Here is a 17,955-nt window from a genome sequence, read left to right as displayed (position 1 = left end):
TTTTCCTGGCACACCAGTTGGGAAACTCTGGTATAGAATAGCCCCACGATACTCTAGTTGCTATGGGCCATAATAATGTTATGTATTCCATTTTGAATGTGAGCTGGTGGATTGGGGTTGCCTAAGAACAAGTTGTATTTTGTCTACCACTGGAGAAGGACAGTGGTGAGATACTTTGTGAATTTTCCTTATTCAGAAATCTCAGCAACAATGGCAGCATGGCTCCTCTGAGCCAAGGCAACGGCCCTGTCCCGCAAGAACTCTCTGAAGTGGTTGTCATGAGTCTGCTGCAAAGTGCTCTAGGTCAGGAGGGGGCTCTGGGGATCCAAACCTGTGTGGCACAGCTCTGCTGACTGCTGTGCTACAGTTTGCTGAGCCCATGGGCCAAGCCAACGCAGAATCTAGATCCTGGCCACAGGGATTTGATGCAATTTGGAAATTGCTGAAGACAAGGGAAGAGGTCTGTACCAAAGAGCCCCACTGAGTGTGATGGGCTGGGAAACAAGGTCTCCCATACAGGGCAGGACTGAGGATGATCTGGAGGTTTTTGTCTGGAACAACTGAATGAATGGAAGTGCCATTTGCTGAAATAGGGAAGACCGGAGAAGAGGTGGTGTATGAGTTGACCAGCATTTGATAAGCCCATTAGGCAGCTGAGAGGAGATTGTCTAGCTGTGAGCATTTGAGTTTGAAGCCAGGGAGAGAGGTCCACACGGGGGTATAAATTTGGGAGTCAAGGTGGGGGTTTCTGCTGTGGTGTTAGATTCGTTCATTCACTCACCCATCAAACAGATACTGAGGGCCTACTGCACACTAGATGGAATCACCTAAGAGAAACTAGAAAGAAAGATTGTATTCCCCTCTCTCTCCCTGCAAAGAGAACCACTGAAGCTGTGTCCTTCCACCCATGCTTTCATATGCTTGTTAGACTTGAATACAGTCAAAAATATGGAGTATTGCTTTCTTATTTTTAAACTTTACATCTAGTATATATAATTGTGCATCTTGTTTTCTTTATCCATGACATTCACATTGATACATGTTACTCTGTGGATCAGTTCATTTAACTCCTGTACAGTTTTCCACCAATCAGATACTCCACACTCTGTTTAGCCTCCTGTTTACAGTCAATTGTACCATAAACATCCTTATATCTGTCTCCTTGGGAATGTATAATGAGAGTTTCTCTGTAGGGAGGATTCCCACGTCACCTTTACTGGATGCTGTCAAACTATCTTTCAAACCCCACATCCTCACCAACACTCACTTTTATCGGACTTTTCAATATTTACCAGTTTGATGAATGTGAGATTTTTTTTAATCTCATTTTAATTCTCATCTTCCTGATTACTAATAGTGAGCATTTTGTATAGTTTATTTGTCACAAATGTTGCCTCTTCCGTGAATTGCCTGCTCAGATCCTTTGTCTACTTTTCTGTCACATTGTGTTTTTCCCCCCTTCTTAATGGAGTGTAGAAATTCTTTGTTGGATGCTAATATTTAAAACAAACTTGAACATTTCAATTTTAATACACATTTTCTATGACTATATACTTAATCCTCCACCTTTCTATGATTATTTCTTAAACGATGCTTACCTAAATCCTAGTGGGTTTTTTTTTTCCCAAAATCGTTTTGTATCTTTGCCTTGTTAGATTGTCGAATTTCCAGGCCATAGAATCTAAAGCTGTTTCTAAAGGCCATAAAATATGGCAGTTTAGAGAATGCGCTAATTTTAATGGTTCTAATCCCCAAAGCAAATTACATTTACGAAACCAAATCATTTTCCACATCCATCGCAATTGGATGATTATGACAGAGTCTGGTACATTGTAAATTAATTTTTAAGTAATACAGAGAATATGAAAGACATCTATGGTTGTTATCAAGAACCATGCGGCTGCTGCGGGGCTGTGTCGCTCAGCTGGGTGCGATGGAGTCTTGAAGCTCTTATTTAACCTGGAAAATGAACATGTTTGACAAGACACTTTCTAGAATCCACCTAGCCCTAAAACTGACTTCTTCTCTTAGAAGCTCATTTTTCAAAGCCCCCATAAGCCTTAGAAAAATGAATTCATTTCTTAAGGAAATTAGAGACATTGATAGCACCAAGTGAAATGAAAAAAGCCATCAGTGGAAAATAGAATGCACACTTGGCCTTTGTACGACACGGGTTTGAACTGTGCTGTACTGTGAATGTATGTTCTCTTCCTTATGATTGTCTTAATATTTTCTTTTCTCTAGTTCATTTTAAGTATACAGTATATAGTACATGTAACACAGAAAATATGTGTTAGTCAACTATTCATGTTATTGATAACATTTCCAGTTAACAGTAGACTACTAGCAGTTAAATTTTTGGTGAGTCAAAAGTTATACGTGGATTTTCAACTGTGCAGGGGTCAGTGCCCCTAAACCCCATGTTGTTCAAGGGTTATATTCTAGCTTACACTGGTGAGTTGGGGCAGTTTAAAAAACAACTTTTGTGTCTGGCTCTGAAATTCAAGAGGAAACATTCTGTGTACACAGACAAGCCAATCTCAGGGTATGTTTTCAGGGATGTGGATCCAACCTCCACAGGACATAAAGGGCTAGGTACTATGTTGACTCGCACTCAGAATTATAGGCAGCTGGTGCTGTGATCTTGATCCTGGCATTCTGTGTCCAAGAGATCTGACACCAACCGAAGGTAATTACCATGTACTATTACAAAGTCAGCCAGTTTTTTGTGAGCTCCCCAAAAGAAAAGGAGACTAGCAGAAGCTGGAAGTGTGTTCATTACTTTAGGGATCAGATGCTTGAGTCTTTGGACATAAGTCAGTTCAGCTCTGTGCCCCCATTCCTGGCACCCACTCTTCAAAGGGGTATTTTGACTTCATGACTTTAATTGAGGAAGGCCATTTTTATCCCAATTTCAGAGCTTTCTTTCTTTCTTTCTTTCTTTCTTTCTTTCTTTCTTTCTTTTTAATGTTTATTCATCTTTGGGGGTGGAGGGAGGAACAGAGAGACAGGGAAACACAGAATCCAAAGCAGGCTCCAGGCTCTGAGCTGCTAGCACAGAGCCCGACACAGGGCTCAAACCCACAAACCATGAGATCACGACCTGAGCTGAAGTTGGACGCTTAACTGACTGAGCCACCCAGGCGTCCCCCAATTTCAGAGGTTTCTATTTCTTCTAGTGTATGGGATGCTTCCAAACTGACTGCCAGTCTCCCTTCACAGTGGCTGTGATTTCAGCCCATCCTCTGAACACACATCTTCTCCGCCCTCTTGGAGTGCCAGGCAGATGACATTTGCCAATATTGATGCCTTTTGGTGATGTGGGGGCTCCAGAGCCCCCATTAGAGCTAGTAACACGATCTCCGCTACATACGTAACCTGTCCCTCATTCTTTCCACCACCGTTTTGTGCAACCAAAGGTTGCTACCAGGTGAGAAGGGGATTCTTAAAAGACTTTGCAAAAATTATACTCATCCACTTCAATCGTGGAATGAATAATATTGTTAATAACGTGTTCTAGAGGGCCCAGGTCATTTCTGGAAAAAGTTCAGTTGCATATAGATATCTTTGCCAATTCAAAAGAGTGCTATCTAAAGCGATCAGATAGTGATGTGCTCCCTGTAACGGCGGCTGCTGAGACCTTCACTGAGAGGCAGCTCAGGTGGGCAGATCACGGTGAGCATGTGAGCCCATACGCTTGGGCAAGTGGGAGAACTGAACCAAGTAGCTGTGACCCTTTGGCTGCTGATCCAAGGTCCAGTTCACTCTTCAAAAGGTTCTGGGTCCTCTTTATGCGTGCATTTTCTTGGGCCTTTAATAATTTGTGGTAGGGTTTCAGGCCAACATTTGCATGAGACAAGTTCTACTAGCCCAGTGACAACTAAAAGTGTGCAGAGAACAGTGTAGGGAAAGGCAATGCAGGAAAAGAAATGGGCTGATTCCAAGAGACAGACTCAATGCTGCTGTGTAAGCAGAGTCTTGGCACTCTGTCAAAGCAGACAGGTAGTGTTCCAGAAAACACTGTGGCTTGACCTTTAGCAAGTATTTAATTCCTTGTTCCACTAGAGCAAGCTTGATTTGTTTTTGATTTCTGTTAAGTGTTGTAATTGCTGGGAAAGATTTGTAGTTGTGAAAAGGTGCTTTGCAGAACATGCATTATGGTTTGCATTTTAATATTCTCTGATTTGGGCTATTTAGAAAAACCTCTTTTTTCTGGCATACCCGAAGTCAGCTTTTTTCAAACTGTGGGTGGCAGATCAGTAATCCAGTTTCCTAGGTCTCAACCACCGTTTTTGCAATGAAACAGAACAGAACAAAACATGTCAGTGTTTGTCTCACAGAGTAAAAATAATTAATTAGGGGTGATTTTCATTATTTCCAATTTTATGCTTCGAAGTCAGTCCTGCTGGTACCAAGGGCAGAGTCAGAACAGGGTGAGGAGGCATAAGGAGACCGCTGGTGCTCTGTTCAGTAGGAAAGGAGAGGCAGCTTTCTTATGCAGAGAACTGACCTCAAACAGAACTGAGCGTCTGCCTCCTGGGTGCTCTGTCTCAAGTGTGTGTGCATAAAACTCCAGCAGGGGTCTGTAGAGCACTGCAGTTCACAGTTTCTAAGCTTAGAGTAGGGTTTTCATCCGATCTGCCTTTCTTAGCTGTGTGGCCTTCTAAGTTACTTAATCCCTCTGAGCCTCAGTTTCCTCTCTTGTAAAGTAAAGAGACTGGCTCCTATGTCCTAGGGTTACTGTGAGGAGGGAATGTTATTGTTCACACTAGCTGCTTGGTCCAGTGCTCAGCACATAGACATTTAGAGCATGAGTGTCTATAGCAGCCTTATCCACAATTGACAAAACCCGGAAGCAACCAAGACGTCCTCCAATAGGTGGATGTGTACATAAACTGTGGTACCTCCGACGGTGGAATATTCCTTAGCAATAAAAAGAAATGAGCAATTGAGCCATGAAAAGACATGGAGGAACCTTAATGCACATAACTAAGTGAAAGAGGCCAATCTTAAAAGACTACATACTCTATGATTCCAACTATATGACATTCTGGAAAAGACAAATCTGTGAGGCAGTAGACAGGTCAGTGGTCACGAGGGGTTGGGGAAGAGGGGGGAATGAATAGGTGGAGCACAGCGGACTTTTAGAGCAGAGGAAAAAAATCCCTTTGAGGTTTCCACTGCTGTTACGGTTTTATTATAGACGGCATATACAAGATAAAATTGAATATAACATGAGCTTTTAGCAATACTTTAATACCCATAATTTCCGATTTATATTATGTAAGCTTGCATAACATGCAACCACTTGTACATTCATCTAACAAACTCTCACTATCCAAAAATCCTTTCTGAGCTTGATGCATCATCTAGGGCCATGGTTCTCAATCCTACTGGACCCGTATCCCATTCGCTAGCCTGAAATTAAATTCCCAGGTTAAGGGGGCGCCTGGGTGGCTGAGTCGGTTGAGCGTCCAACTCTTGATTTCAGCTCAGGTCATGGTCCCAGTGTCATAGGATTGAGTCCCGCGTTGGGCCCCATGTTGAGCGTGGAGCCTGGTTAAGATTCTCAATCTCTCTCTCTCTCTCTCTCTCTCTCTCTCAAAATTAAAAAAAAATCCCAGGTAATATAACTCACCTATAATCATAATTTCAAAATTAATATAATGCCACAACTGTAATAGAAAAAGATATAATAAGAGGCATTTCTGATAAAACATTCATTTCATGTGTAACCTACGTGCAAAACTACACTCAAGAGGATCCTGGGGTCAACAGATGCCGTGCTTGCTCATGTGGAGACTCACCATGAATGGGGCAGCTGTAAACACAGACTGATGCAGGCATGTTGTGCTGGGACTCAACTTCCCCCCGGTAGTGTTGTGTCATCTGTGACATGGTTTTCTGAAATTATGAAGCCCTGAACAAAACAAAGTATAGCCTTCCTTTGAATTGTGTACATAGTTATGTTCCTGGAGAATTGAGAGTATATTAAAACCACACAAGAATTACCATGCTTGAATGTAAAATGGAATTAGGTTCTAGGCTTGGATGATTAAACACAGAAACACAGTTTCACTTACACAGAGGTCTGGCAGGATGCTAGGATGTCAGGCACATTGTAGGATATATGGTATCTCTAGCCACTGCTTACTGAAAATCAGTGATGCTCCCCAACCTTTGTGACCATTAGACGCCATTAATTTCCAGAAGGCTCCACTGGTCCAGGACCCCTTCCTAGAGGTAAGAGGGCTGGAGATGTGGCTTGGGGCAATGGGAAGCATCTTCTAGGACCAGTTCATATCTCAGCTGAAGTAGCTCCTTAAGTCCTGGAGAAATGGGACAGTAGATGCTAGTCTGCTTTTCTGGAGAGAAATTTATTTCTTTATTCTGACTCAAATTTCCCCTTGTTCCCTACAAAAATCTTTTGAAGAAGGAGACTCAAGGGGCGTGGTCCATGAAAGCAATCATCAGCCACGCATGATCCTTCCCTGAAGGACCCCATCTGCAGAGGGGAACAGCACTTCTGATCCCTGCTCCCAGCATATCATAAAAAGGTTGCCTTTCTCCATTGCATAACAGATGAGACACCAAGTTTATGCCTCCATGTTTACAGTGAGCCTTTTTACTTTAAGACCCTTTCTGTGTTGCGGAAAAGAACCTATCGTACTGAGAAAAGCCCATGATGTGACATTTCTGTGATTAAGGCAGCAGAATATGGGTATGTTGGTTTTTTTCAAAAGCCGTGTTTGCAGGAAGATTGTACACAGAGGAGGTATTCTGTTACATATACCCAGAGGTGGTCAGGTTTAGTCTGGAGGTCACAAAAGGAGAAAGTGACTCATATGGCTATAGATGGCATCTCAAAAAATGGGGTGTCAGGAACCAGCCTTCATCTTCCATGTTTTTTTTCTTTTTTTAAATTTCTATTCGCTTTGGGGGGGGCAGGGGGCATGGAAGGGGCAGAGAAATAGGGGGATAGAGGATCTGAAGTAGGCTCTGTGCTGACAGCAGAGAGCCTGATGAAGGGTTCGAACTCATGAGCCAGGAGATCGCAACCTGAGCTGAAGTTGGATGCTCAATCAACCGAGCCACCCAGATGCTCCCATGTTTGTTTGTTTGTTTGTTTGTTTTCTTTTCTAGTCTAAGTTTAATAGAGATGTTTGTGAACTGGTTTAGAGGGGTGCGGGGTCATGGCCAACCCTGGCCTTGCCCAGAGCCTGAGTTCTCAGTATTGTTCTAATAATCCATACCATCTTTTCTGTTTTGGAATGAAGCCTGATCTGTAGCAATGTCATTCTTCTGAGAGTCTTCCTCCCAGAATTTCTCTGAGAATACCTGAGAGAGGTGGGGGAGCCTATACCCCTTCATTAAGAACTGCCCTTGAAAGAGTCCCTGCATAAAGAAAATAGAACCCATCCTAATTCCCGACAATAAGAGCATCTTGACAACCAAAAGGCCTACATGAGTAATACTTTACTTAGCAAATGCATATTGGGAAAACCGTAGTATTTGCTATCTGAAAAGAAATACGATTAATTTTTAAACACCATTGGGAAAATTGACTTTTTCCCATCTGTATAAAGTTTGATGACTCTATACACAGGTATAGATTTGTGTAGCCATCACCGTAATGGTGCCCCTGGCATCCCTTCTCCATCCAGATAGGTGGTCTTTTCAAGAAGAGCATGTAAATGTGATCTCGCTGTTAGTGAGTTCGAGCCCGGTGTCAGTGTCAGTGTGCACTCGCACTGTCAGTGAGGAGCCTGCTTAGGATTCTCTCTCTCTCTCTCTCTCTCTCTCTCTCTCTCTCTCTCTCTCCCCCCTTCCCTTGCTCTCTCTCTCTCAAAATAAACTTTAAGAAAAATGTAAAAATCATTTTTTAAAAAGAAGAGAATGTTAATAATATTAGTATATCATATGGTAGGTATCCTTTTAAAACTAATTTATTTTCACTTAGCATAATGCCTCTGAGATTCCCCCAATTTCTTGTAAATGTCAACACTTGTTTCTTTTTCATTGGTAAGTAGTATTGCATTGTACAGATGCACCACCATTTATCCATTTACTGATTGAAGAACATTTGAGTTGCTTCCAATATTCGCAGTTATGAATAGAGATGTTATAAACATTTGTTTTTATGTGAACATAATGTTCATTTCTCCAGGGTGGATACTCGGAAATAGGATTGCTGCCATATATAGTAAATGTATGTTTAGCTTTATAAGTAACTGTCAAACTATTTTCCAAAGTGCCTGTACCGTTTTGTATTTCCATCAGCAATGTGTAAGAGTTCCTTCCAGTCACTCTGCGTCCTTGTCAGCACTTGGTATTGTCAGTAATTTTAATTTTAGGTATTCTAATGGGTTTATAGTTGTATCTCATCCTGGTTTTAATTTGCATTTTGCTAACAGTTAATGATGTTGAACATCCTTTCAAATGCTTTTTGACATCCTGTATCCTCTTTAAGGAAATGCTTCTCTTTGCATATTTTGCCCACTTTTCAGTTGGTTTGCTTTTTTCTTATTGTTGAGTTTTGAGAGTTCTTTATTATGCATACAAGTCGGCTATGAGGTTGGCAAATATTATTTCCTAGTTTGCACCTTGTCTTTTTATTCTCTAAATAGTGTTTTTTATAGTGGACTTCATTTTGATGAAGTCCAGATTATTGTTTTTTTCCAATGGAGTTTGTTGTTGTTGTTGTTGTTGTTGTTCCACATCTTGGAACCCCTCACCCAACCTAAGGTCACGGGTTTCTTCTAAAAGTTTTATAGTCTTATATTCTACATTTAGATCTATGATCCATTTTGGGTTGGCTTTTGTGTAAGATATGACACTTAGGTTAAAGTTTAGTTTTTTGCCTATGGATTTCTAATTGTTCCAACATTGTTGGAAACACTATTCTTTCTCCATTGAATTCCTTTTGCACCTTTGTCAAAACTCAATTGGCCATATTTATGTGTGCCTATTTTTAGATTCTCTATTCTGTTCCACTGATCTATGTGCTTATCCCTTTGCTAATACCACCCAGCTTTGATTACTATAACTTTATAGTAAGTTTCAAATTTGGGTAGTTTGAGTCCTCCAATTTTATCAGAATTGCTTTAGCTCTTCTAGTTTCTTTGCTTTTCCATATAAATTTTAGAGTTGGCTTGTCTGTATGTACAAAAAATCTTGCTGAGATTTTAATTGGTATTGTGTGGAATCTGTAGATCAACTTGGGGGTAATTAACATTTTTACTATGTTTAATCTTCCAATCCATGAACATAGTATATCTCTCCAATTATTTAGATCTTTGATTTCTTTCGTCAGAGTTTTATAGATTTTACATACAGATCCTATATGTGTTTTGTTAGATTTGTACCTAAGCATTTTATTTTTTGGAAACTTTTGTAATGTTACAGATATTTAAATTTCAGTTTTTAGTCAGACATTGCTAGTCATGTTAGTTTCCTGTGGCTGCTGTAACAAAACTTGATGGCTTGAAACAGCAAACTTGATGGCTTAAAACAGCAAATTTATTCTTTCACAGTTCTGGAGGCCAGAAGTCTATAATCAGTTTTGAGCTGAAATCAAGGTGTGGCAGGGCTGTGTTCCCTCCAGAGGCTGTAGGAGAATCTGTTCTTTGTCTTTTCCAACTTCTGGTGGCTGCCAGTATTCCTTTTTTGCAACCACATTACTCCAGTCTCTAACTCCATCTTAACATTGCCTATTCTCTGTGTTGAATCTCCCTTTGCCTCTCTTATACACTTTGGATGGCCTTAGGGCATTCCTAGATTATCCAGGACAGTCTTCTCAAGATTCTTAATCATATCTGCAAAAACTTTACCATATCGGGTAACAGTCACAGGTTTTTAGGGATTAGTACTTAATATCTTTGAGGACATTTTTCAGGCTACTACATTATTGTTTAGAAATGCAGGGCACCTTGGTGGCTCAGTCAGTTAAGCTTCCAACTTCGGCTCAGGTCATGATCTCGCAGTTGTGAGTTTGAGCCCCATGTCAGGCTCTGTACTGACAGCATAGAGCCTGGAGCCTGCTTCGGATTCTGGGTCTCCCTCCCTCTCTGCCTCTCCCCTGCTCATGCTCTCTCTCTCTCTCTCTCTCAAGCAATAAAATAAACATTAAAAAACATATAGAAATCCAGATTGTGTGTGTGTGTGTGTGTGTGTGTGTGTGTGTGATTTTGTGTGTTAACCTTGTGTCCTGCAACTTTGTGCTAAACTCACTTATGAATTTTAGGAGCTTTCAGTAGATTCTCTGGGATTTTCTACATAGATAATCATGTCATCTTCAAATAGTGACGCTTTTACTTCTTTCTTTCCAATCTGTTTGACTTCTGTTTCTTTTTCTTACCTTATTACATTGACTAGGACTGCCAATACAATGTTGTATAGGAGTGGTGAAAGTAGATATTCTTGCTTTGTTCCTAATCTTAGGAGGAAAGTGTTCGGTCATACATCATTAAGTATGATGTTAGCTTCTATTTCTTCTTTGCTGAATTTTTTTGATCATGAGTGGATGTAGAATTTTGTCATATGATTTTTCTTCATCAACTGATATATATTTTTCCTTCTTTGGATTATTAATAGGTTGAATTACATTCATTGATTTCTAAATATTGAAACAGGCTTGCATTACTGGGACTAACCCCACTTCATTGTGATGTATTATTATTTTTATACATCGCTGGTTTTGATTTGGACTATTGTGTTGAGGTTTTTTATGTGTATATTCATTAGAGATATTGGTCTGTAGTTGTTTTTTCTTATGCTGTCTTTTTTCTGGCTTTGGTATGTGGGTAGTTCTAGCCTCAAAATAAATTGGGAAGTATTCCTTCTTTTTAATGGAAGATATTGTGGAACTTTGGTGTTATTTATTCTTTATATGTTTCATAGAATTTGCCAGTGAAAACTTCTGGGCCTGATGATATTCGTTTCCAGAAGATCTATAACTAATTTAATTTATTCTATAGTTATATGACTTTTTTAGCTTACCTATGCCATATTGGGTGAATTTTGGTAGTTTGTAGTTTTTGAGAAATTAGTCCATTTCATCCAAGTTGTCAAATATATATGCATAATATTGCTCATTGTATTCTGTTATTTTTATAATATTTGTAGTATCCATAGTTGAATCCTCTTTTTATTTTCTGACAAGTTGTGCCTTCTCTCTCTTTTCCTTTGCTAGTGATTTATCAATTTTATGGATCTTTTCAAAGAACCAGCTTTTGGTTTACTGCTTTTTCTCTATTGTTTTTTCTGTTTTTGGTTTCATTGATTTCTTTATTATTTCCTCCCTTTTGCTTGCTTTGGGCTTATTTTGCACTTCTTTTTTCTAATTTCTTAAGGTGGAAGCTCAAATTATTTGAGACTTGTCTTTTTAATATAAACATTTAATGCTATAAATTTCCTTATAAGCACTATTTAGCTACCTTTGACAAATTTTGATATGCTGTAGTTTCATTTTAATAAAAATGTTTTCTAATATCCATTGTGACTTACTCTTTGATCCATTGTCAAGTGTGTGTTGTTTAATTTCCAACTGGTTTGAGATTTTCCTATTTTTTGTATTGATTTCTAGATTAATTCCATTATAATCTGAAATATACTTTGCATAATTTCAATTCTTTAAGTTTGTTGAGATTTATTGTGTGACCCATGATATGTTCTACCTTGGTGAATGTTTGGTTTTTGAAATTTGCATTTTCTTTCTGGGTTTGGGATTTGGGTTTTCTTAATCACTCAAGCCTCTTTCTGGAAGGTTGTCAGTCACATCCCATTCCTTTCTTTCTCTAGGACACCCACGATGTGCGGAGTGATGATGAGGATGGGTATGAAGAGGACGAGGAAGAGGAGGAGGAGGAGGAGGAAGAAGCCACCAAAGGCAAAGAGAGAGACTGTTTGAAGAATGGCCTCGGGGCCAACAGGCATCTCATTCTCAACGGTCAACATGGCCGTTAGGTTGAAGTCCATGCAGCTACCGGGTCACAGTGTCCTCTAAGGGCTGCTGGAAGCCAGAGTTGCTTCCCCCTCCACAGCTGTGGCCTACAGGAGCCACAGGAACCCCAGATTCTGCCCTTTCCTCTTTTCAACCACTACCTTCCTCTCCCCCTGAGATGTATTTAACAAAATGTTGTTAATTTGTGTTAAAATGTTAAATATAGCATCCCTATGGATTTTACTGCAGTTAGGACTCAGACTGGTCAAAGATTTCAAGGATTTCTCCAGAGGCCCATTTCAGTTCAGTTGTGTTCATTCATATATGTGAGACTGGTGGTTTTCCATGCGCTCACGTCATGCCAGTAGGACTTTGCACCTTGCCACCTTGCTCACTCTCAGGATTACTTGGGAGGTTCTAGGGGAACCCACTTTTTCAGGTGCGTTCAGCCACAGAGAACAGCTCATTGCCTCCCAAAGTGATGTAGAGGACGCAATGCAACAGTGGCAGGACCAAGGGAGGTGACCAGGCTTCCAGGGCTCACTGGCCACTTTCTGATGTGGGTGGTTTTTTTAAACCTTCCAAGCCTTGGTGTCCAGTGGGAATAGTAATATTTGCCTGGCCTACCTCATGGAGTTGGAGTAAGGATCAAATGAGATAACAACAGAAGGAAAGCGTATAACTGCCAACTGCAATGTGACTGTTACCTGACCCTGTTTTCACTATGATGCCAACTCTGGGAGACAGAAACCTGGCTACACTTGGCACTGAATAGGCCTGAACAAAAGGCACAATCTTAAAAAATTTATTTTAAATGTGTCTGGAGATACCCAGAAGTGCAAATATCCAGAAGGTTGTTTCCATTATATTTGGTAACAGCTACCCAGGGATGATTCTCAAATTCCCCCAAATTCTCTACCCCCAGGTCCCCTGGCCAGTGGAGGCAGCCTGGGCCCCAATTCCTTATTGTCTTTTGCTGGCCTCTGACTTGCTTCCTGAGAAGGAAGCTTTCCTGCCCCTGCCCCTGCCCTGAGCCCCTCCTTCAGGCTGGCAGAGCTGCCCAGACAGCAGTAGGATCCCTCTGGGGGCCTGTCCCGGAGAGTCAGACCCAGGGCAGGCTGCTCACCTAGCCATTATTTCCCAGAAAACCTGAGCCTTTGGGGCATGACATGCGTGCGAGCTGTTGACCCAAGTGAAATCTTAGAAACAGAAAGAGGATGCCACGCTCTTTCATCTCTGCTATGCAACCCAGACTGCTCAACAGTAAGACAGAACAAAACAAAAGGCTGCAAAATACCCCCTGAGAAATGTCCAAGGACAAGTGTTAGAGTCAATGGCAGCTCTTGGGGCTGCAGACCACTCAGGGAATACAGATACAGATACCAATACAGGCTGGTGGGTCAGTAGCCTGCTGGCGGCCCCCTCAGGGGGCACATCTGAGCCCAGAGTGCAGGGCAGACCTGAGACTTAGGGTTCAGCTGGCTGAGGAGAGGCTGAGCCTTGCAGAGGAAGAGCTTGAACGGAACACACAAATACCCCTCCACACACACACACACCAATCTCTCATACTTTGGGGGCCACATTTTGCACTTTTGTCCCATTTGCTTGGGGCCCCTATTATAAAACCAAGCGGGAGTTAGGGCTGTGAGGGCTGGCAAGACATCCACACAGGCCCCCCTGATGCGGGCTGCTGCTGCTGAGTGGAAAGGCATGGCCCAGCAAGGGGTCCCCGGTTTTTATTCTTTAATAAAAAGATGTTTTTAAAATCTTCAGGATGAACAAAGACAAAACTCAAAACCCTTGCTAATTCTTTCCCCATCAAGATCTCTTCCTGAAGAGTCATTAGAACAGAAAAACCTATGTCAAGTTTTCTCTGCCTGTTCTTTGCTTTTATGAGTACGACATAGGCATCATATGTACAATGTTTTAATATAAATCTAGAATGCTTCCACTCCCTTTAGGACATAGGTGTTAAATTATTAATATTATATTATATTATTATTATTGGTGGAAGAAAAATCCCATTGAGACACTATGTTTTATGTTTCCAGTTAACAGACTGTTTTTTTCCTTGATTTATTTTGGTCTTGTCTCTGTACCAAATTATCTTCTCAAGGTAAAAACATGTTTATTGGCTGCTCTAGCCTCCAGTTCTTTTTTTTTTTTTTTTCTTATTTAAATGTGAAAGGTAAACTTGATAGGCCAACTTCAGCTCTCTCTGATACAACCGGAAGCACTGAACTACCTCTGGAAAGGTAGATATGCATTTTTGTAACATCCTCTATGGCTTTTGTGGTCATTTTAAAGGTCACCTCTCTTCCTACCAGAACCAAGGGCTCACACTATGCCAGATGACTTTATAAAAACACAGTCCACTGTGCCACCAATGTTATCATAATGGTGAAGACTTACAATAAAGCAAAGACAGAATCCGGAGGAGTAGATTCAGCACACACATTGCTTGGCTTCTGAGAGATCATTATCGCTCTCACCGACAAGTGGAAAAAAAAAGATTTGCCTCTAGAAATGCCCTGCCGGAAATCAGAGGGAACAGGGAGAAGGGTAGAACCAAGTTAGGACACTAAGGCTGCTGCCTTTGGCGTATCAGACTCCAGACAAGAGGAAATAGGCCTGACAGGGGTGACCCGCTTGGCTGTAGACAGTGCGGACAGACCAGTGTGGGCTGGGGTCTAACCTGGGTCATGGCATCTGGGGCCTGTGGTGCAAGGCAATGTTGAAGTGCTAAGAAAGAGGACTGATCCGAAAGGAACTTTCTTGACCACATTTTCACTGTGACTGTAGAGCAAGTAGACATTCAACAGATAAGAGAATGTTACGAGCAACTTTATGTCAGTAAATTTGAAGGCGTGAACAAAATGTGTAAGTTCCTAGAAAAATGCAACTTGTTAACATGGGCACAAAAAGAAGTAGATATTTAAATAGCCATCTAAATGAAACAAAATTCAATCCAAAATTTTGAAATCCACTCCTCTACCCCCTACACACACAAAATCTTTAGGCCCAGATGGTTCATCCAGTGGATTCTTCCAATATTTAAGGAGTAATTAACACAGGTATTATACAAACTTCTGTAGAGACCAAAGGAACACATCCATACTTGTCTCATAAGGCCTGCATAATCTCAATACTAAAATCTGAAAAGAATATTAGGAGGCAAAAACCCAACAACTATTAGCTAAATCATTTGTGAACATAAGTACAAAATTCCTCAACACAAACTGAATTCAACAATATGTAAAGAAGAGAATGCATGACAGACAAGTTGGGTTTATTTCAGGAAGTTGTGGTTGATTTATTATTTGAAAATCAATGTTACCATTTTAAAAGAGTAAAGGAAAAAGCCATATCTTCAAAAGCTTTAGATAAAATTCAACAATTATTTATTTGAAAAAAAAACTTCACAGAAAAGTAAGAAGGAACTTCCTTAACCTGATTTAATAGCACCTTCAAAAAGCATCAAGCCAGCATAATATGATGCTATAATGGCCAAATACTGAAAGCTTTCCCCAAAGGGATGAGCACTGAGACAGGGATGTCCATTAATGATGCCCATCATCCTGAATATATTCAACATTGTATTTTTCATCCTGCCTAATGTAATATTTCAAGAAATAAAAATTGTGAGGCTTGAAAAAAGTAAATAAAAACTCATATTACAAATGAAATGCAAAACATCCCACGCATAGTGTGTGTGTGTGTGTGTGTGTGTGTTTAAATTTATACAGAAATATGAAGAAACAAGACTGGCTAAGACAATCTTTAAAATAACAAAGCAAGAGAACTCATTTTACTAAGTACCAGGACATACTACCGAAAAAGATAGTAAAGCAGTGTGAGATTGGTATGAGGATAGACAAATAGAATAAAATTGTATAAAGACCAGGAACAAACTCATGCATATATGCACAGTTGGCTATCTTAAGGATAAAAATTAAACTTGATCCTTACCTAACACCATATACAAAATAAATTCCAGGTGTTTTTGTAGATCTAAATGTGAAAAAGCTTCCAAAGGAAAACATAAGAGGACATACATCTTCATGACCTTAAGATAAGCAAAGGATTCTTAAAACAAAAAGCAATATGGGGTGCACCTGGGTGGCTCAGTTAAGCATCTGACTTTGGCTCAGGTCATGATCTCACGGTTCATGAGTTCAAGCCCCTAGTCGGCCTCTCTGCTGACACTGTGGAGCCTGCTTGGGATCTTTCTCCCTCTCTCCACACATCCCTTGCTTGCACGCTCTCTTTCTCTCTTTCTGTCTCAATAGAAATAAAACTTAAAAAAATAAAGCATTACACATAAAGGAAAACATTAACAAATCAGAGTAAATAATAATAAAGAAATTCTATTTCTCAATCGACACCATGAAGAGAGTGAAAGGGAAAGCCATAGAGCAGGAGAAAATATCTGCAATACTTAAAACTGACAAGACTCATATCCAACACATATAAAGAACTCCTACAAATAAAATCTGACAACCCAATTAAAAAAAAAATCAACAAGGCACTTAACCAGATGCTTTACAGAATACCATAACAGTTAAGTAAATATATGAAAAGGCGCTCAATTTCATTAATCATTAGGAAGGCTTTGAAAATGTTTGTCATTTCCTAAAATTGGATGTATGTGCATATTACAATCCAGCAGCTTTACTACCAGGTGCGTATCTAAAAAGCACATACATGAACCTCAAAAGAATGCATATGCATGTTCTTATCAGCAGTGTTTGTGATAGCCTAAACAAGTCATTTCCAAATACCCATTAAGAGTAGAATGGGTAAGTAAATTGTGGTAGACAGTAAAACCTTGGTTTACGAGCATAATTTCTTCTGTAAACATGCTTGTAATCCAAAGCACTTGTATATCAAAGCGAATTTCCTCATTAAAAAAAATGGAAACTCAGATGTTTCATTCTACAACCCAAAAATATTCATATACAAATCATTACAATACAGTAATATAATAGAAAATATTAAAGAAAATAGAAAATATAAAGAAAATCAAATTAACCTGCACTTACTTTTGAAGACCTTCACAGCTGGTGTGAGGGAGACAAGAGAGAGGAGGGTTATTATGACTTTCACTGTCACTAATGGAATCACTGCTATTGGCTCAGTGGAATCTTTACGTGCAACTTTAACAAGGAATCTATCCAATGACAGTTGCTTTTGCAGCCTTTTGAGGATTTCGCAGAAATGTGACTTTGCATTGTCGCTAAACAGATTCATCCCTCGCACTGCTACAGCCTTATTCGGTGGTGCTTTTCTACAAAACTTTGCACTGTCTCCCACATTTTACACATCTCCCTAATCTCATTTGAAGTGACGGATTCCTCCCCCCTTTTCTCCTCCTCCTCTGCAAACAAGATGCAGATGTAGACTTCTTATAAAATCTTGCAATTTTGGCCAGTCGCATATCTCATTCGTACTTCTTGACTTCTTAACTTCCACTGTAATCATCTCCTTCTTCTCACTGCCTTTCTTTTCAACCTTTTTCTTTTTAAACAAATTTTTTTCAGTGTTTATTTATTTTTGAAAGACAGAGTGTGAGCAAGGGAAGTTTGGAGAGAGAGGGAGACACAGAGTCAGAGGCAGGCTCCAGGCTCTGAGCTGTCAGCACAGAACCCAATGCAGGGCTCAAACCCACGAACCATGAGACCATGACCCAAGCCAAAGTCGGACACTTAACTGACTGAGCCACCCAGATGCCCCTCAACCTTGTTCTGCCTGGGGGCCATTGTATATGCTTGCACGGATGTTGACTACAGTACAGTATCAATAAACTCTTGTCATATACTGTATTTAACATAACTGGTAATAAGGTGATAGAGGAAAGGGTCTATATCTGCAGGCAGCCTGACCTAGACTGAAGCAAAGCATTCTTAAGCTCACTTTTGGATGGAAAAGCAAAGGACTGTCTATAGGTGCTTCGCAGTGACAAAAAATACACTAGTATTAGTTGTGGGCACCTTCCAATGTTCTGAAAAAAATCA

At 40.2% G+C, this 17,955-nt stretch overlaps 1 protein-coding gene across 1 annotated transcript in view; it reads left to right on the top strand.

The window, feature by feature from the left end:
• CERS3 (ceramide synthase 3) overlaps positions 1 to 12,085 on the top strand; it is a 78,542-nt gene extending 66,457 nt beyond the window's left edge. The window contains exon 10 of the mRNA XM_030320256.1: positions 11,800 to 12,085. Coding sequence (XP_030176116.1) covers positions 11,800 to 11,964 — 165 coding nt within the window. The 3' untranslated portion in view covers positions 11,965 to 12,085. The remainder of the gene's footprint in view (positions 1 to 11,799) is intronic.
• Positions 12,086 to 17,955: the final 5,870 nt, after the last annotated feature.

This window comes from Lynx canadensis, chromosome B3 (assembly GCF_007474595.2).
Source record: "Lynx canadensis isolate LIC74 chromosome B3, mLynCan4.pri.v2, whole genome shotgun sequence".
Classification (NCBI taxonomy): Eukaryota; Metazoa; Chordata; class Mammalia; order Carnivora; family Felidae; genus Lynx; species Lynx canadensis.
Note: the sequence above shows the minus strand (reverse complement) of the source record. Positions and strands in the feature narration are given on the sequence as shown.